This window comes from Taeniopygia guttata, chromosome 14 (genome assembly GCF_048771995.1).
Source record: "Taeniopygia guttata chromosome 14, bTaeGut7.mat, whole genome shotgun sequence".
NCBI lineage: Eukaryota > Metazoa > Chordata > Aves > Passeriformes > Estrildidae > Taeniopygia > Taeniopygia guttata.
Window position 1 is genome coordinate 9,058,771 of NC_133039.1, and position 21,283 is coordinate 9,080,053.

At 35.8% G+C, this 21,283-nt stretch overlaps 1 protein-coding gene across 3 annotated transcripts in view; it reads left to right on the plus strand.

The window, feature by feature from the left end:
• The window catches only part of SNX29 (sorting nexin 29), a 103,175-nt gene that overhangs the window by 26,899 nt on the left and 54,993 nt on the right, over positions 1-21,283 (plus strand). For all 3 annotated transcript variants that reach the window (XM_030284399.4, XM_030284400.4, XM_072935774.1), the window contains exons 13-18: positions 178-306; positions 7,279-7,361; positions 10,247-10,353; positions 15,124-15,240; positions 16,051-16,106; positions 17,051-17,132. In XM_030284399.4, the coding sequence (XP_030140259.2) occupies positions 178-306; positions 7,279-7,361; positions 10,247-10,353; positions 15,124-15,240; positions 16,051-16,106; positions 17,051-17,132 (574 nt within the window). The remainder of the gene's footprint in view (positions 1-177; positions 307-7,278; positions 7,362-10,246; positions 10,354-15,123; positions 15,241-16,050; positions 16,107-17,050; positions 17,133-21,283) is intronic.

The window sequence follows — 21,283 nt, forward strand, 5'->3', positions numbered from 1 at the left end:
CTTGTAGCTTTTCATATCTTTGTATAATCAAATCAGGTGAATTTATTAAATTGAATAATGAAATTTTTGGATGACATCAGTGGTATCACTCATCACTCCTCTGTGATTCTTGGAGTATACTCTAATTAGCAGGTACAGTGTGCAGTGTCCTAAAGAGAGGCTGTTGCCTTCTTGCAGATCCCTGCGGAATCTGCTGGATGCAGAGATGGAGCATTCTGCAGCACTGAGGCAGGAGATGGAGAACTGCAGGAGGAAGGTGGCTGAGCAGGAAGAGAGACATGCCACAAAAGTCCAAGCCTTGGCACGGTAAGAAATGCTGAAAATGTCTCAAAAAGTAACTGCAGGGGAACAAAGGAATAACAGAGTCTGTATAGAAGGGAAGTAATTTTCAAGTAGCCAAGTTTGCAGAAGAACAGAAATTACTTAAGAATAAAAATCATATCATAAGCAATAGCTGTTGCTAAATGTTATCAACAAGCAAGTACCAAGTTCTGAAGTGGTGCAGCTGTTTTCCCACAGCTCCAGGAGGGTCAGCTGGAGCAGGTTTTTCAGGACTATTTCCAGTCAGGTTTTGAATATCTGCACAGGTGGAGACTCCCCAGTCCCTTTAGGGCAGCACTATTGGCAGTGCTGTTTATAGTGGGGTCCAGGCTGCTCTTGGCTTGCTTTGCCATGGAGGGGGTGTTGAAGGCTTGTGCTCAGCTGCCTGTCCCCCTGGGCTCCCAGATCCTCCTCCACAAAGCTGTTTTCCAGCCCTCCAGCATTGCCTGTGTATCCTGAGCTATTTCTCTCCAAATTCAGGACTCTGCATTTACCCGTGTTGGACTTCACAGGCATTTTCTGAGTCCAGTTCTCCAGCCTGTCCCTGTCCCCCTGGGTGGCAGCACAGCCATGCAGTGTCTCTGCTCCGCAGTTTTGTGTTGTCTGTGACCTTGCTGAGGATGTGCTCTGGCCCAGCATCCAGGTGATGTTGAGGTGTTAAACAGCATTGGTCCAAGTATAGAGTTGTCTCCAGCTTGACTTTGTGCTGCAGTGACATTGAAAGAATTTTAACCCTCTCCTTGTCTAAATGTGATTCAGCTTCAGAAAGACTTTTGAAAGAAAATGCTGCTGTAATAGTTTGATTTGCTTCTTACAATTCAAAATAAGCTCTAGAGTAACCATGATGTGTAAGATCTTGGAGGTGATTCATGTGTATAGTAAACAACAAACAATCCAAGAGTTAAATAATTTGCCTTACCCAGAGAGAGGTGTTTGTTTTCTGCATGCACAAGCAGAGTGTGTTTAGTGTCAATCACTAAGTACCACAGCTGAGATTCCTTTCAGCTTTTTGTTGCCTATTTCAAAATGATAAATATAAAGCTTTCTTAAAAATAAAGGTATTTTAGGACACTACTAATTCTGCTTTTGATGATATCAAACCAAACTACTTGCTTTGAGGGAGGGAGAGAGATGAATAAGTGGGTTTGACATTCATGTGCTGTAAGGCAGCAGAGACAATGCAAATACTTCATCATTTAATATTCATGTTTCAGGTTATAGGAGTTGTATATTCATATTTCTTTGACTCACTTCCCCCACAATTTTAGAATTTGCAGTGACATATGGGTGAATCAGATATTTGTCATGCACATACCTCTTTAAAGAATCGATAAGGAGCTTTTATAACCAGACCTGAAGAGGTGCTCACTTAGACTAATGAGGTATTTTAAAATAAATCTATGTAATTCCTCTTATTGCTATATGGATGTGTTGTGTTGATTGCTCTTCAGTTTGCCTTGTCATGTGATAAAAACACTATTGGAAGCTTCTGAGGCATGATAAATTCATGTGTCACCAGTTACTTTGGAAATGGAGGCATTTCTTTAATGATTCATTGCAGCTCATTTTCTAGCATCCTAATATAAGAAACTTTGCATAAGAAACCCATTATTTGGAATATAGGATTTTCTTCTAAATTTTTTGTTGGTTCACTTTGTATGCTGTAGGTGATGCTGCTGCAATACTAAGAGTAGTAATTTTAAAAAATAAATAGTTTAATAATAAATAAAGTTGAGCAAGCTCAATTTGAAGTAACAAAGTTTGGAATTGCTTTTTGAGTGCTGCATAATACACTAGGTGAGTAAGAGGAAACTAAGTTTCAGATATTTTGAAGTAGTGAAATCTCACAGTTTCCCTTGAAAACAATTGATCACATGACCAGAGTAGAAAATATTCCTCAGTTGTGATGTTCTGAATATTTTAAGGCAAGGGAAATCATTCAGTAACAATCTGACTGTTGTGATTTGATGAATGAATATTTTTCAGATTATGAGAGCTGATATTTATGTGTGTCCCCAAAGCTCTTTTGAAGAATTTGACAGAAATAGCTTCCTGAAGGCTTTGAGAACACAAATTTCAGTGACACATTAGTCAGAACTGAAATTATGGCTTCTGGAAATCTGCAATTATTCAGCTGTTCTCCTGGACCCTCCCAAGAGTCTCTGGCCTCCCAGACAAAATGCTAGTTTACTGTGAGACATTTTCTCAAGTTTCCCATTTTCTATTTAAAAAATGGAAGAAGTCTTAGGTGGGCTTAGTTTCAAGTAGTGGTAATCTCATTGTTCCATGTGAAATACTTGAATAACTCTTTCATAACAGTTTCTATATTGATCCAAAAGAAGCAGGCTCAGGTTCAATCTATTTGCTAGTGTTCTGATAGAATACACTCAGTAGTCTCTCTAGCCTAATGTTGTCAGCTGTTCTTTTTTTTTTTTTTGTTTGGTTTTGGTTTTGTTGTTTCTTTTGTTCTTGTCACTGAACGTTTCTCAAATTGCATGGACATATTGTGCCAGTAGCTTCTTGGCAATACTAAAGTTTTTTTAATTGAGATTCTTTTTTTCCTGTGTGGAATACTATTACATCCCTTTGCAAGGCAAAGGAATTTATTGACGTTGACTGTGAAATTGGATAATCTCAGATTGCATATTCTTAGACTATATTCAGCAATGTTGGAGGAAAGCATATTATGAAGTACAGGCTTTGTAGCAAGAAAAGCAGATAGACAAGATGAAAATGCACTGTGTGGGGAAATGGGGGATGAGAATTTGTCTCTACTTTATTTTACACTTCTACATACCCCCTGTTTACTGTAGATTCTGTGACCTAATATGCCTCCTCTGTCTACTGTCTGTGTTACTTAAACCACATTACTTTTGGATTTGGCATTTTCTGTTATTGTGTTTTGCAGCACTTCTTTCACTGCCATAGCCCTTCAGTGATGGCTGAACTGATGTGTGGTACATCTTGAAATGATTCCATCATTTCCCTTAAGCTTCTTAGAGAGAGGAAAAATATCTCCTGTTTCGGCTTGTGAAAACTAATTTGAATATTCCTATATTACATTACTTTTTCTTCCTGCTTAGTTGGTGACATGTCACAAGTCACCAGTAGCTCCTAGACATAAAAAAAGCCACTGGAAGTCAGCCCATTTAGTAAGGGACAGAGCTTCCTAGAGGGAGCAGGAGGAAGTGGATGAGGAAGAATATTTGGCAGCAGGGCATCAGTGAGGGCAGGAGGAGGAGAAGCAGCTGTAGCATTGAGGAGGAGGAAGAACTAAACAAGGTGAAAACCTCCCAGCCTCCATCTCTGATTGAGGCCCCAGCCAGGGGGAAGGCTTCAGGGATGGCCCTGCTTCAGCTACAGCCCCAGCCCATGACAAGCAGTTAAGTCTGGCACATTATTCCTCATTAAAGGTTTTTCTGGAAATTGGTTTTATTATATAATCTCATTATATTGTATGGAGTTCAGCTTCTATTTCCATGAGTAACAGTTGTCATTTTCCTTATTTTAAATGTGTATCACAACTGACTGTGATATTCCATCTCCTAATAGTAGCATCATTCAGGTGAGAAGGCATCTCTGGAAGTCCTGTAGCTCAGCGTCTGCTTCAGATTCTACATAATGTTGCAGGAAATTGTTTTTTTCAATTAATTCTTAATTCATGCAGGTTCTTTTCATATTTGTTACCTTTATAGTATTTCCTAAAAACCTTAAAATTTTAATAAAAATGTAGACATCTGTTGGATTCTAGTAGTTTGTTTGGTTTTGTTTCGTTTTTCCCAGTGCTGAATTTAGGAATGAGACACCTTTCTGGAGTAAGCTTCACAGAAAGCTCTTGCTAGAATTTGATATTTGTGCCAAAAATTAATTAAATTCAGGCCCTGTACTTGAGATACCTGAGAAATTACTCTTTTTTCACATTCTTTCCTTGCCATGCTCATTTTACAGAAGCTCTAGAGAATTTTTATATTGTTTTCAAGAAGCAGATGTGTGGTGGAGTTTTGTTTGGGTTTGTTTCTTTCTTTTTCTAACACGGTATAAGAAAATAAATCCTATAAGTCCTCTTTGTCTACAGCAAAAACTGTATGCTCTATGTTCATTCACTGGATGCAAAACAGGCAAGTATGTGCTTCTTAAACAAAAGCTTGTTTCATGCTGCTAAAAAAATTTACCATTCTGACTGATTGGTAATTTTGATTTTCTTTCAGACAGGGTTTCCTTAAATGCTAATTTTAAAATAATAAAATAGAGAGGAAGTGTAATTATTTTTGATTCAAAATTCAGCAGGGAATTGAATGTGTTTGACTACTTACATTTATTATATAATTGATCAGTCCTATATATGTGCTATGAAGCCTAATCAACAACACTCACTAGACCTTTGCTATTTGAGCAAAAAGAATAATTTGTAGGAATACTACAATGTCATCCTCTATAATTGTTATTTTCCCCTATATCAGCACATATTACCATCTGTCTTTCAGCTTACTTAATGGAAGAATTGATCAGGCGGGGAAGTTTGGTATAATTGAGGTTTTGGAGAAGGATGTGCTTTTAGTGGTGCAGTTCTGCCTTTGTTTTCCTGGCTATTTCAGCCTATTTTTTTTTTTAAATTTTATTTTTCTCTCAATCCCCTTCAAATTGTACTTACAGTCTTGTTGCTCATTTTTCAGTACTAAATGTGGAACTATTTGGAGCACTTTAAAGATGCTGAAAATATTGTGTTGACCTCTGGGCTCATAACAGGAGAACAGTTCTGCTTCAGGTTGGGTGTTGTAGTTTGGATACATTGCAGAGGTACAGCAGGGCCTGCATATAGAAGCATTTAACATCCTTCAGTCTGCAGATCTGACCCGTAACTCCTGGTCACGATTTATCTTCCTATGAAATGCTTGCTAGGAATATATCTGATAAAATAACTCTTGAGAGTTATTTTTATTATTAAAGACTTATTAAAGACTTTTCAATGAGTGGTTACTAAATGTTTTTCAATTATGCTCTGATTAAAAGAACTATATAGATTCATATACAGGAGGATGGGCCCTCTTTGGAATCTAGCTAAATGGTAGTAATGAAAAATGCCAAAGGATGAGAAGTAATTGGAAGTAAGTTGGAAAATTGTAACTGGGCCATAGTATCCTGCTTTGAATTTCAGTCTTGTATCAAAAACCTTAAAGGAGTTAAAGTATTTTTCAACTTCATCTGTACTGTATCAACTTTTAAGTCAATTTTAAGACAAAGTAGTAAAAACCTGATTTTTTAAAAAGCTGTCACAGTACCATCAGAAGGCACTGAGTCTATTCTCATATGTAGAAATGAGGTGATAAAAAGTTAATTCATGAGAATCCTTAATACTCGATATGTTGTAACTGTACACTGTTATTTTCATGCAGACATTCTTACAACTCTGGTGAGAAACCTTTTTGTTTAGTTATAGAATTTTTTTTTTGTGAATAAATTACTTAATTTTTTTTTAATATAGTACATAGGATTATACTGTGTTTTTTCTCTTTTTTCCTCTTACCCTGAATATCAGTGTCTATCTCTGGTGGAAAAACGGATTTGTTCTTTGTTGTCTCAGAAATGAAAAACATCATCAAATGCATAAAATCAAGAATTCTTAAAATTCAATGGTCGAGCAATCAATAGCTTCTCAATTATTTAGCAGTCTCCTACTAAAATGCTGAATAAAATTGAGGTTACAAAGTTCAGCAAGCTGACTTGAAATCCATAGGAATTGGAATAGTGTGCTAGTCAAGGCTTCTTATAGGATCAGTGTAGCATTGCTCATAGCAGGCGTTTGTGTGTGTGTATATATATATATATATATAAAATGTGTATTTTACGTGTGTGTGTATGTAGTATTATAAGGACCCTCAAACATACTTGCATGTTTTTTTGAATATTTCTAGTTCTTAAATATATTTCCATTAATAAAATGCCTTTTTTTGTTGGTGTATCATCTATTTGCAGCTTTCTGTGCTGTGTTGCATGTCCAGGTTCCATCGTGCCTGGAGCACGGCCTTACTGGCCCAGGTTCCCTCCTCTCTCTAACACTTGTGGGGCTCTTGTGTGTTGTGCTGCATTTGTGGCACTTACTTATTTCTACCTTGGTATTTTCTGAAAGAAAAATAAAAGTTGTTTGAATTCACAGTCTGGCAACACATTTTAGTTATGCTTCTTTGGTATAAACTTTTCTGTTGTACTCGCTTAACTGAATGGCTTAGACAGATAATTGAATTTTCAGACATGTGATTTGTCAGCTTTGTTTAAAATCAATCAGTTGGAGCCCTTTTTATTTCCCCCCAAATATAAACTAAGGTGCTTAATGTTTTTAAGTGGAGCCATGGTAGTACCTGGTTTGAATGCTTGTGCACTCCAAAGAGAAATGAGACAGGCACAGGCACTGAAGTGCGACAGCTGAAGGGACTACCTAAATTTCATGTCTTATTGTTTTCATTTAGGCATGGTTTGTGGAAACTTTTGCCTTGAATATTTTTGCTGAAGTGCTGCCATTTTCTTACAATGATAAAGACTGTTTCTACAGCTGAATTATTATTTGCTTGCAATTAGATGCAGATTAGTAAAATAATGATCTCATTTTACATTAGCCATTCTGAATTTCCTTGTGTAGCATCCCATCCTTATGTTTTAGTTGATTGTTGATTTAGATAGGCTGTGTAGTTTGTTTGCCATCAGTAGAGCATAGTACAGAAAATCTAAATTAAACAATGGAAAAGTTTTGATTATGAGATAATCTGTTTCACTGATGTGTATGTGATCCTGGAAAACGAATTTTCTTGCTATTCTGCTGTTGATGTATTATTTAATTTTTTCCTTGCATCATGGTGACACAAATTAGGTAAAGCTCATTATGACAGAGAGTCTGTTTCCATTGAAAAGGACTTTTTATCTATTTTGGGGAAATAATATTTATTTATTTATTTATTTCAATAGAGAAAATGAGGTGCTAAAAGTGCAGCTTAAGAAGTATGTAGGAGCTGTCCAGATGCTCAGAAGAGAAGGTCAAACTGTGGAAGGTAAGGATAAAATGAAGGGGGGGAAAACAATCCATGCATGGGATTTGTTTTTCTGTGTACAGCCATTCAGGGAGTAATACCTTCCAATAGTGAAAATAACATATTTGGTGTGTTTTCATTTTGCGAAAAATACAAATGTAGATTTTTGTACTCACTTTTACAGAGCATTTTCTGGTAGATGATGTGATATTGCTTTTTTCAGTGAGAAATTTTCCAGAAAAAGGTGTTTGATGAAAATTTAGCTTAAATAAAAATCTGTGAATTAATGTGATACTGGGATAGAAAAAGAAATGTAGTATCTCTCGATTATACTGTTGTTTTGCAGACGGTTTGAAATAGACTCTGTGCCGAGCAGTAATGAACATATTTTATATCTGAAAGAAAATGAGTGAGGTTATCAGCAGTTTTATCAGTTTGTCTTCTGTGGTCTGTGATAGAAGCATCCATGAGGGGCTGAATTGATGTCTTGATTCTGAATCTTCTGGTAGGACCTGGATTTCCACTGGCTACAGAAGGTGTTCAGAGAGCTGAGATGGGGTTTCAGAAATTGGCACCATCTAATCTTTTAAAATTGTGAATACTTTGGTCTTATAAGTGGCTTTATGAATACTACTGTTCTTCAGGGTTAACCACTGTACTTATCCGGAGTTTCAAATCTTCATTCATCCCTAAAAGGATATTTGTTAGTGAGAACACGTGTTTTTACTTCCGACTTTGCTGGAGTGTAGTGATTTATATTAAGAATTATTCACAAAAACCATGGCTTAGGCTTCCTATAATAGCAGAAATTATCCTTCATTAGGTAGTGACAGTTTCCATGATGAGTATAATTATAGGAAAAGAAAAAAAAATATTCCTAGGCTAGCTATATTCCACCATGTTAAAATTATGCAGATTAGTGAGTGATAAGAATAGAAACTGAGTAGGATGGTCAGATTTTATAGATGAAAAAGGGGGATGGAACAGTACCAACATTTCTAAAAATAAACACACGTGTGCTTTATGCTGTAAAGATACTTAATCCACAGTAATTTTCTATAATATTTAGCACTAGTGACCAGAATAAATTTCAGCTACATAAAATAAATTTTTCATACATTGTAACTTCACATGTTGAATTTTTATAAAACTATACTTATTTTCCTTAGCTGCCATTGAAAATTTAGGTGAAATTTTGGAACTACAGTGGTCTCTGACTCAAAGTAAATAAGCATGAATAATCCCTGAGATCTAGTTGCAAAAAAGAAGTGGAACAAAAGGAGTTTTTTCTTTTACCAGATTTACAGAAACTATTGCACCCATAGTTTGTATATGTAATGAGTAATTTTAATTATAATTAATCTTCTGAATGGTATGAAAACAAAAGTATTAAATGTATTGTAGATTTTAGAATACAGGTTTTCTGTGACTCAGTTTTGAATGAGTCAATAAATTTGGCTTCTGCTGTTATTTTTATCACTATAAATAATGAAGACTCTACATGTTTGCTACAATAATCAGATCAAATGCTATTGAGTATAGCTTTTAAATAGTTTCCTAAAATAAGAAATGAAACTCAGCTTGATACTTTGCCTTGTGGAGACTTAAAAAGGCCAAAAACCCCACTCAGCAAATGTGATTATAAATAAATTACCCAAAAGTCAGAACTATCAGCTTTCAAAATGAGTGATCACTGCTGTAGCCTGAGCAGTTGGATATGGTATTTAAATATTTAATAAATAAGCATCTTGATTTCTCAGTCATCAGCAGGAGCTGGCTCTGTACCATTTATTAAACCTGCTTAACTAGAATATTTATATAAAAATGCTGATCTTAGAAGTCTGGCTGAAGAACTTAAAGCAACATTTACAAGGAAAAGATCTTAAAATAGCTTTCAAATTCACTTAAATAATAAACTTCTAGATTCTTCCTCAAAGCAAAAATCAGTTCCCAGGCTCAAAAATATTTAGCCAGATAAATTATGGTCTCGTCTATCTACCTGATAGTGGTTGTATAGGTAGTTCAGATTTTGAAGAATGATGAAAACATTTATTCAGCTCCTCTTCTATTAGGGCTTTACTTTTATGAGTTAAATTGTTTTCTTAGAAATTCATGAGCTATGAGGAAAAGTGGAACTGGATTTTGTCTAACTTGGAGAAGATTTACTTAGAATAGGCCTTAAGTGATCTTCAAATACGTAAATGATAGCTGGGAACAGGAATAGAATAATCTGTAATTTTCATTCACTACAGATAAAAGAAGTAGTAATGGGCTGACATGGCAGGTGAAGGAAGTTTGATTAGCTATCAGGAAAACCTTTGTGAGAAGAACACTTAAATTTAAATAGGTTATGCAGGGAAGCTTGATATCTCCCTTCTTGGAAGGTATTAGGAAGAAATTAGGAAGACAATTAACTATCAAGAATGGAATAATTCCAGCTGATTCTGCTTGATGTAAAATCATGAAATACTGGATTAAGTATGGAATGTTCATTCTCAGTCCTGTTTTCTGTAATTTCTCTGATATGTAAGCAGTCTGTGCAAGTAATATGGAATATTTTGGAAGCCCTTTGGAAAAAAAAAAAAAGGCTTAAAAGAGAAGCGTAAGATTAGTTTTAGAAGACTTTTGCCAGGAAATGCAGATATTACATATATTAGACAGCTGTAGTCACAGAACAGCCAAATGCTTTTGGTTTACATTCTTTTCTATTAAGATTCCAGTCCAAATATTTCTTACCAAAAAGGTCCTTGCAGAATCTGTATTTCAGTACGTGTAATAGTGTTTAATATTATGGTCTATTCCAATGTTTTTAATAACTGCTTCTTATAGAGCTGTTATTTCAAAACAGGATGTCCTGGACATTTATGGAATTTTACTTTTTAATTTGAGGTATCTCTTTGTTATAGTTCTGCCAAACATTTGGAGCACTGATGGAGAATTTACAATTCCAGAGCAAAAACAAGTAGAAAACAATGAGGAACTGGCCAGCTCTTATGAAAGGAAATTGATTGAGGTAAAGTTTGTACTGCACAGATTTTATGGAATCCTGATTGTAAAACAAGGCTTGAAGCTTAAATAATTTCTTTGCTTGGTTGATATCTTTTATTCCTCAGAAATGTAAAAGATAAATCTGATTTTTTCTTCAAAAATAAAAAACCTCAGATAATTAAAAGTATTTTTCCTAACAGGGGCATACTTTTATATGCTGATATTAAAATGAAGGTTTTAATAAATAAGCAAGTTCCTTCAGGTTTTTGTTGATGGTAGTGAAGTTGAAATCATCACAGACAATAGATTTGAGGTTTTGTCTAAGTTACAGTACATAGTTAAAGGCATGGCTGTGTTGGCAGTTGAGCTTTATTTAAGAGCATAGAGAAATCTGTAGCTTTTTCTATGCTTTCATGCTGGTTTCTGATTGCAAACCATGTTTCATTTTTGTATTGCTTATTGAATAACTGCAGTAAGGAAATGGCTGATAGAAGCTACTTTTTCTGTTGATATGACCATGTTAGGAAAAGTTCCTAAGGCAAGATTTACTTTCAAGATTGATGTAAAATTCATTAAAGAAAAAAAAGAAAAAAAAAGATAGATTAGGGTTTAATCCTAAATTTGAATACAAATTATTTTTAAGAAAAAAAGTAATGAAATTTAGTATCCAATACCCATATATGCTATTAAATATTAAAAGAACATTTTTATAAAAAGTAAAATAATTCTCTATGTCTTCTCTTGCCCAAAATACCCTGAAATTGGATACCCACATTAACTGATTAACATGAAGATGACTAAAAATGCAGATCATGGATCAAAGAGCTTCCTACAGTTCTTCTAAAACATGCATACTTGGTTATCCTTTTCTCATAGGACCATGTGAAACTAATTCTCTCCCTTAATGCTTACCTTTGGTTGAGTTCTTTTGGCTCCTTTCCTCTGTTCTTTACCTATCAAGAGAATATCTTAATTAAGAATGCAGGTAAAACCTACCTCTAAGGAGGCTCCTTGGTTGTACCACGTTTTTTCTGAGTGCTCAGGAGTTGTTGCTGACACTTCTGATTTTGTGGCAGTGTCAGTGGTGACACAGCTCTGGATGTAACCACAGGAAAAGTTTTTTTATCAGTGATATTGGGAAGAGGGGGGCTGCATCTGTTTCACTTGTTAGCCGCCAACAATATCCTCACATACTCCAAACAGGACATAACCCTTGTGACAACTCTTCTTAAAGGCTCTGAGCATGGCAAGCAGTGTCAGTCTCCGTAAACACTGGTAGGACTGGACACAACTGACAAAGACTGGGAATTATTGCAAGCATGAATAAGAATTTCATTAAATTAGCACAGTTCCCAGTTTATTTTGGGAGGAAAGCTTCAGCTTATTTTCTACTTGTTTTGGGGAAACGCAACTTGTGCTTACCTTGTGTAGTGAGAGTAAAAAAAACAATGAAGCCAAAATGAATAATAATAAACAATGGAATGTTCTCTTCTCTTCCCCCTTTCCTCTTGGAACCAGCCCTAAAGGTGCAGAACTTAATATCCAACATAAACAGAACAGACAATGGGGGATACAAGCATCATAAAGTCACCCTAGGACCAAGCCCAAACCAAAGCAGCTCAATGCCAACCCTATTCCTAAGTCTTTCAGTCTATCTTGGACCAAATAACTTGTTTGCAGATGGAAATACTGAGAATAGAAAATGGAAGCTTTGAAACAGAAAGCAAAGTTTGAACATTTTATGACTGTATCAGTAGATTTTTTTGGAACCATCTCTGCCATTTTGAGATTTAGTGTTTTTCACTTGTAGAAAAAGGAGTTGTTAATAGGATGCCTGCTCTGTTTTGCATCCTTTTGGCCTTGTTTCTTTTGAGAAAAAGATGTATAACAACATTGATTTTTGGAAAGGAAATCTTCTCATGGGAAAAATACACCCATGCTTCCACTAAGAGCAAAAAGAAGCAACTTCCAGTTCTGTTGAGACTTTTTGGGAAACACATTGTTTTGTATTTTGTGACTATTGGGGAAAAACTGCCTATGCCTGACAAAAAGTCATTAATTGAGATGTGGCTTGTTTAAAAACTTCTATGAAGTCTTCGATGCAAACAATATTTAAAAAAACTTGGGTTCCACTAAAACACTCTGTAAGCAAATTACTAGTTTTTTATTTTTGCAAGTTTTTATTTTATTTTACCTTTATTGTTGCATTATTGTTAAATGTCTTTTTCCCTTTCTAGAAGTGTGTCCTTTGAAGATAGATTGTATTACTAGATGCTTAGTGAAACATTTCTAGCCTGTTTTAAGTTAACTGCTTGGTCCTTTGCTGTGAAATATGAAGTGATATTTTCTTTGTCCTTTTTCTGGAGCTGCTCTCAACTGTGGTCGTGCTGGGCAGTGTAACTGCAGTGCTCTCAGGCACTTAGGTTTTCTTTTGTCAACTCTGAAGAGTTGTCTTAGTGTGGAGCCTCAAGTGTTTACTTCAGCCTCACTTCACCTTCATGAGAAGAGTTTGGCTTTAAGCTGTTTTCTCATATGGGAAGGAGAAAATCTAAATGATCCTCTGTCCAAGGGAAACATAGCTTAGTTATACTCTATTTTTTTGCTTCAAGCATATTGCTATGAAGAAAAACAACTGTGAAGATGATTGAAGTCCCAGCAGGGAAATTTATTGCTTAAGCTTCATTGTGGATTGAGTAAAGGAAGATGTGATTCTTTGAAAATGTAACTGAAAGGATATAATTATAAGGAGACCTCTTTATTGTTTTAGCAGACTTTGATGCAGGAAAAGTTAAAGGAACTTCAGTTAATATTGTTATTCATTGCTCCTTTTGATTTGCTGTGATGGAAATGCATTTTCTTTGACAAGGAAAAGTATTGAAATCAGTTAATTGCTAATAAGTGATACCTGCTAGTTGTCCTTTTGATAATATAGAACAAGTGGTTTTGTGTTTTATTTGCTTTTAAATTTCCTTTTTATTATTTTACTTTTCTAGGGATACTTATAAATTTTTGCATTACTTGTAGTGTTTTGAGAGAGTTGTTGAATTTACATATTAATTGAATCTGCAAGTAGAAAGTTTTTTCAAGGACATCCAAATCAGAGAAAGACAAAATAGTCACACATCAGTCTCGATTTTGTTCTTCTGATAGACAGGCCCTGAAAAATCAAACATGTTTTCAAATATGTAAACTACTGAGATCCACTTGTAAGTTTTTATATTGCTTTTGATAACCAGCAGTATTGCAGCTTTTCTCTGTGAGTTTGCAACTAGTTGTGTGCTGTATCTCTGTAGTTAAAATGCAAGGAAGTTCTGCTTTCCAGCTTGGGTTCTGTGGAATTAACAGTGACCTCTTAATATTAATCTGGTATTCTTAAATGTTGCAACACCCACTTCAAATTGGAATTAGTGGTTAAACTAGTATGGAATATGATTGATCTAGAATTAATAGTATTATATTATTGTTTTCTCTAGTATATTGTTGGTGTAGTTTAGCTCTTTTTTGCGTATATTTCAGTGATTAATTACTGGGTTTGAAGGATTCCCTCTAATATAAAATGAAATTGGAAAAGAATGCTTGAAGTTCACCTTGAGAAAAATATTTTTATTTTTTATTTATAATCAATGATGTCAGGTTCTAGCTTGTCAAATTGAAGCTTTTTTTTTTCTTTCGTTGCTTTGATTCTGTGAAGGATGCAGGTTTGTGTGGAACAGAACACAAAATTAAAAACAGGCACTAAATTAAGTGAATTATACTGCTTTATTTTGGGGAACTTCCCTGGGGAAGAGGGAGAAAGCAGAGTAATTCAAGAAAAGGAAATAGTGAAATTCACAGGTAATAATGAACTGCTTCCAGAAGGCAAACTATGAACTCTTAAGAGATTTGGCAGTAGTTCAAGTCTGTGCACTGTTGTTGAGGTGCCTGGATTGAAATCCCTGTTGTTCAGCTGTGCTTTCATGCTGTTACCCTGCTGCCTCTGCTGTTCTCTAGCTCTGGATGGGCGATGAGGAGGAAGAAGAGGCATTCCAAAAGGTGCAGCAACAGGAGCAGGTTTAACCATGCAGCTGGGGCAGCCCTTGGGGAGGGGCCCAGCAGTGCTCACTGTGTTCAGCTGACTGCTGGAGCTTTCCATCCCCCTCCCTGCCCCAGCCCCTGGCACTCTCAGAACATCCTGCATCACTCGCTGCTCTCTTGACTTAACATGCCAAGCACAGCCACGTCCACGCTCAGTGTCCAAAGAGGCCACTCTGTTTACCTGTGAGAACAGCCTGTGCCACAGCCTGACTCTGGTATTAAGACTCCTCTGACCTCTCACAGATTTGCCTGGAGTGATTGACTTCCAGGTCCAATCCTATTAAAACTCCAAGTAAGGTTGAAGAATGCATCACTTATGAATTATTGGCAAAGTTTAATGCAATTTGTGCATTTTGCAGTACTCCCTGTTCAAAATATTGTGATCAGTTTGTACCTGTTGACTGCTGAATTCATCAAAGAATTAAACTGAAAACAGAAGTCAATGGGTGTTTTATTAGAATCAGTTGTCATATGATTTTGAGTGATAAGAATAAAATTTGACATGAAGTTGTATTTTGTCCTATTCAATTCAATATCAAAACTACATTTCAAGGCATGAGTCAAAATTATAGCAATGTCTGTTCTTAATGATCAGTTCAAACTACTGCATTAGCAGTACTTGGAGAGTAAAAAGAAATTGATATACATGTAAGAAATTAAAAAGTGGGATTTTTTTTTTCCCCAATTCAGATCACAATTATCGCTTGGCTTTGCTTTTCAGGTGGCTGAAATGCACGGGGAGCTGATTGAATTCAATGAGAGGCTGCACCGTGCTCTGATGGCCAAGGAAGCTCTGGTGTTCCAGATGAGACAAGAACTCATTGATCTGAGAGGGCCGGTGAGTGTTTGTTTATTGCACTGTAGAATATCGCTCTGGAATAGGCTCAAACATGCTACTCATGGTGAAATATCCATTAGCTTGTAAGAAATAACAGATATGTGAAGAATTGGCTTTGAACAATTCCCTTCCTCTTAACTATTCTAGATATGCTTTACAGTCTACATTTTCCTTTTAAAGGAAAGAAGATACCCTTTTATGTTTATTCTAGCTGTAAAGTAAGGTAAAAAGCTGTTTCTCTTTAGTTCTAAATGCTCTTGCAATCTGATTTTCTAACAGCTGCTACTTCCTTTGATTCTGCAGGTATTGGTCCATGATTGCATCATTATGAACTTTTGTGCTTATATAATGTTCTGTAAGAGCACATCTGAAATAAAATGCTCTTGTGTCCTTCCCTTAATGGAATACTGGTTGTAAGAGAAAGCAATCAGTAGGTTTTATGTGCTTCATATTTTCCCATAAGTTGCCTATACACACAACGTACTTTATTTTAGCATCCTTTGCTCATAAAGCCCTAATAATGATGCTCTTTCCTGCATTTTCCATATCTTTCAAAATTACATGCTTTTACAAACCCAGATTTGCTTCTTTACAAAACTGTAGCAAATTCTAATATAAAGGACTCACAAGGGTGATATGTTCACAATCTTCTTTCAGGATTTTGCTTTTCTTTTATTGCTTGTCAGTAATAGTTTTTATTGGCATTTATAAAATTGAATGCTGAATTGTACTTTCCTTATAATATTACGCTTTCTTAATTGAAAACATAATAGCCACTGTGTGGAAATTATTTCTGTTTTGTAAATAAAGGTCCCTGGAGATTTAAGTCAAACATCTGAAGATCAGAGTTTATCAGATTTTGAAATGTAAGTTTCATAATTCACAAACTTTTCTCTTCATACCGTCTCTGGGAAAGGAGAATAAGCAAACAGATTCAATAATTTGCTTTTCCTCTATTATTTCCAATAACTGCATTCTTAGCTGTGGTGTTCCATTGTTAAAAAGTATGGAGAGCTGCATAGTCCATGTCCAGTGTAGGTAATAATGCTGAACTCAAGGAGTTTAGATTTAGGAAGATTCCCTTGGAATACTTTTTAGGTGCCCTAGGTCGTGGTATTTTGCCAAAGCACCAAGAAGTTACTGGTTTTAGTGTTTTGGGTTTGATGGGTGCTGGTTGCTCTTCATCATGTGATGGACTTCCTCATTTTTACAGAATAGTTCCTAATCAATGCTTAGAAAAACCCCAAAACCCCCATGAAGAACACATCCCACATGATTCTAAAGTGTTCTGATTTGGAATTTTGCCTTTAGTAGTCAAATTAATGAATCTTGCTTTTGTGGATGAGGGGTTGAAAATGTAGCTGATGTGTTTGAATCATAGAAATTTAGAGATGGATGACAAAGAGCGGATGGAAATGGCTTCTGCATAATTATGCACTGCTTTTCTGTTATTTAATGAACTTTACCTGAGGTTTGTGGCTGAAAATGTTGAATTTGTTGAAGTGAATAATTTTTGCTTCATGTGTATAATCAAATGTTGTCAAATGCATGCTGTGAAAAAAACTCCCAAACCCCAGAAAACCTGCAGAACGAATTGTTTCAGTTGGGTTAATTTTAGGGAACATTTTTTAGATTCAGAACATATAAAAAAGTTCAGGCAGGACTCCCAATTTTTCTGTTACTTCATTTGAAATTTTAAATTGCTTTATTGATCACTTTGATCATTATATAAATCATTGCATGTAGTTGCTTTGCAATTCTTATACATAAATATGATTCCCTATTTGAAGTTTTTCTCTCTCCTCCTCAGATCAAATCGTGCTCTTATTAATGTTTGGATTCCCTCAGTCTTCCTGCGTGGAAAAGCTGCCAATGCATTCCATGTTTACCAGGTAAGTGAGCCAGCTGAACAGGGATTTTGTGTAGAAGTTTCTGACTGAAATAGCACATTTTAATAATTTAAAGCTCTGCATATAATTTCATTAGAGATCAGCTAATGAGCAGCAGCAGTAACTTCATATATTTTCATCCATAGGATTGTGTTGATTATTCAAACGGCATATTTTGAGGGTTGACTTGTAGTAGTTTAATACTTTAAAAGCATGCTAATAAGATGACTCCATTGGTCAGGGAGTGTAACAATTCAATATTCATCAGTAAAGCCTTCTTCAGTATGCATGTACACATTTTACTTCAGTTTCGGGGATAACAAAGGCCAGAAACATTGCTTGACAGACAGACAGATGTGATTTACTGTAGTAGCTCACTTGAAAACATCTTGAATAATGAAACAATTCTTCACTGTGTGTTATTGAACGTGTTCACATTGTGTTCTGCCTCAGGCAGGTCTGAATCTGGGGGTTTGTGCTCCAGCCTGACTTGCAGCTGAAGCATTGAAATTTTATACTGTTCCTTGCTTCCTGGATTCTTGGTTTCAGAGCAGTCACCCTCCATGGATAGAATGGCAGGGTGAACTTCAAACACTCTCTAATGTGCTGTCCTAGGCTGTTTATGTTTCTTTATTTGTGGATTGTTAGCAGCTGCAAAATTTTTCCACTTTTGTTTCAGCCACATATACTTAGTTCTGAACAAGATTGCTGGAGCTTGTTAACATTCTTCTCACTCTGAATGATGTTTTTTTGTAGAATTTTGAATAATTTATGAAGTGTTGGCAGGTAGTTGAAAAATACTGGAAAACGCCCACTTTTTGGCCAGTAAAAGACAATGAAAAATAAGACTTGAGGTAATGGAAAGAAAAGCCGCCAGGATGGGAACAGTTAGTAATTTGTTCAAAAGCACTAAATAATCAATCAAATTGAGCTGCACAGGTGTGTGAAAACCAAACTTGTTGACAAGTGTAATATTTTTGTCTTTCTGGCTTTCACATATTTCTCCATTGCTGTCACTGGCTACAGATTCTCAAACCCAGACACAAGTCTGACAACACAGGAATTCTTAAAAGCATCGATATCTCACTCCACCTGTTACTCTAATGATGTTGCAGCTCCTTGTCCACCAGAAGAGTTCTGAGTTGCTCTGTGTTGTTTTTCATCCTGTTTGAGCAGGGGGGGTGGACCAGATGGCCCACTGTGTTCCCTTTCAACCTTACCCATTCTGTGAATTCTGTGAAGAATTTAATGCTTTTTTAAATTTTACTTGTAACTTGGTATCAAATTAGGTTACTAAAGAGTTCAGTATTTGTCATGCAGTTTGACTGGACATCACTGTGAAAGCCTGCTGAATATGCAGAATTCACGTCTCCTGTAGGTATTCTGCACATTCAAAAGGAAAATGTTGACATAAATCAAGCTTCCCAATTTGAAGGCAGTTCAGAACTTTACCTAAAAATCTTCTGAAGTGAGTAGAGAGTTAGGTGTCACTCGTCTTTAATGGAAAACAAAGAACTTGTAATTGAAGGCTAAGTGTCTTGAGAAAAGCAGAAAAGGAAGCAAAATATAGAAATATTGAAAAAATTTGAAAATTCTGAATCTACAAAAGGACAATTTTGAGAATTTATTAGGTTTTTGTCTCTACAGTATAAATTCATAATGTTAGGTATTCATAGTGTGCAAAATTTTGTTTATTCATATATTTGAAAAATGTACAAGTTCTTCTGAATATGTTCCATTCATTATCTTTTCACACTATCAGTTTACAGGCATTTTTTAAGTGAAAAGTTAAATATAGCTGTCTAGAACATAGAATGTAGTCAGGCTAGTTTGTCTTCAGTTACAGAACAGCACAGGATATTACAGAATTTTTCCAGTGAATAGTTGTACATTGTCTTTTAATAATTAGGAGAATAGACAAGCAGGAATTATCTGTAGAAATGACTTAAAACTTCTGTAATTCTTGTTAAACTTTGATCATGGCACCTGTTGAGCTCCTTCTTTATGTAAGAATATGTTAATATGATTCCTGCCAGTTTTTAATTTCAGTAGCAGGAGTGTCACTGCCCCTGTGCCAGTGAAAAAGAAGTAATTTCCCAAATGGACTTCTACAACTGTGATGAAACATTTGAAGTGAGTGCCACCTCTCTGATCAGTATATAGTTGTGTGCTTGCTGAATATTATTTTACATTTTATAGTGACCAGGAAAGCATTAATTTAGAGAACTTCAAATAGCTTCACTAACAGCACTGTGCATTTATCTTGCTAGATCTCTGCTAAAATGTGTGCTCCTGATAACAGAGACTTTGTTCAGTGATGAAATTGTTGAGGAGGATATTTACCAGGCTACCAGTATGTCTTAAACAGGCCCAGGCTGGGAGTCCAGTTAGGATAAATTATTGAGCTCATTTCTGAGAGTCCTTTTATTCATAATAAACATTATTTTTACTGCCTTATCATTTATTTCTCCAGTGGCAGAAAATCAAAATGCTTGTATAGCTCTTTGTATCAGCCACATGAGAAAGGACTTGTACTGTATTAGTATAGAGGAAAGTAGCAATTTTGCAGAATGTTGGTGTGAGTGAGATTATTACCAGTGCCTTGTGGAGTTCTCTTTTCTCTGGGAGAACTTGAGTGAACAGATGTAAAAAATGACTCTTGGTTGTGCTCATTAATGCTGAGGAAAAGACATCAAATGAACTTTGGGGAGAAAGCTAAAGTGTGCCAGCTGGAACAGGCAAAGTTTGAAAATTTGGTTTGGTTAAGCATGATTTTTAGGTTTGCTAAATACTTATGACTGTACTTAAGGCTAATTAGGAATTAGCCCTCGAGTGCTTAACCCGATGGAAAATTAGATCATACATGTGATACTATCAAAGTAAGATGTTGCTGCTAAGTGAGGGTGCTACAAAAGGGCATGAGCCTTGGCCATGGCTTTTCCAAAGGCAGTTCATGTGAGTGTATTTCTGAGATGGCTTGGTCTCTTCTGCATGTGCTGTTATTAGAAAGCTGAAGAGATTGTCCTTTTCTGCCCTCCTCTGATGAGCCACCTTGTTACCCTTTGCTGATTTGGAATTGTGTGTCTCTGGAGCACTTCACTTGATGGAGAGAGCAGAACTGTGCCAGGGGAGACTTGCTAAGTCACACTTATTGTTGGTGCATTTTAGAATTGTTGTGCCTCTTCTGTCCCTTTTTGCTTATAAATAGGTATTTTGTAGCAGAAAATACATTACTATGTACATACCACTTACCTTGGAAATGGCCAGAAGAGGGTGGAAACAATTGCAGAGCATCTCAAGTAGTTTGAAAAATGATGAACCTATCAGTTCCACAGTGTCTGTTATCTGTTTTCATGGACTTCAAAAAGCTTCTGAAGAAGATAAGAATTAGAGAAATAAATATGGATTGCTGTGCTTCCTCGAAATCAATGCCAATTTTGCACTTGTGCTTCTTAAACCAGGAAAATAAATTAACGACACACTAATTTGCATATCAGTAGGGCCTGACTTGGACAGGATAAAAATAGACTCCTGGAGGAGTTTTCTTATTGTGCTAGCTTTTTAAAATTTAATTTTATGTTTTTAAATTTAATGTAGATATGTAATGCTGTTTTGAAGGGCATTTCAAAGCATTTATTTTTGTGTCATGTTAACATCTGCTTCGGATGTTCAAAATCAGTGCATATTTCATACTTAAAAAAACCCAGATGTTGCTCTTCAGTAAATATAGCAGGAAAAGTTTCCAGCACCAGCATACTTGTCACATAGTTTCAACCATCAAATAGTTTCTTTAATTTCTGCTAAGGATTAAGGATTCTGGACAAGCTCAGAAATAAAACTGTGGACTGAAAGCGAGCAGCATTTTATAATTAATCCTATTAGATGTGGAAATTTCAATCAGACCTCTGTATTTGTAGAGTTACACTGCACTCTTGCAGCAATGTTTAACTGGCAGAATTAACTGGTTATGAATCTTGAGGATTTCAAAACAAGCTCTGGAACCGGAGCCAAATTTTATGCTCAATTTGAATGGCTGAGTTCAAGGGGACAGTGGTGAGCAGCAGATAATTCAGTGCCCCAGTTTAGCACTATCTGTTACTGGCTTAAAAATTAACAGAGCTGGGGCTCTGTATCATTCAGCTGTGGATGTTAGA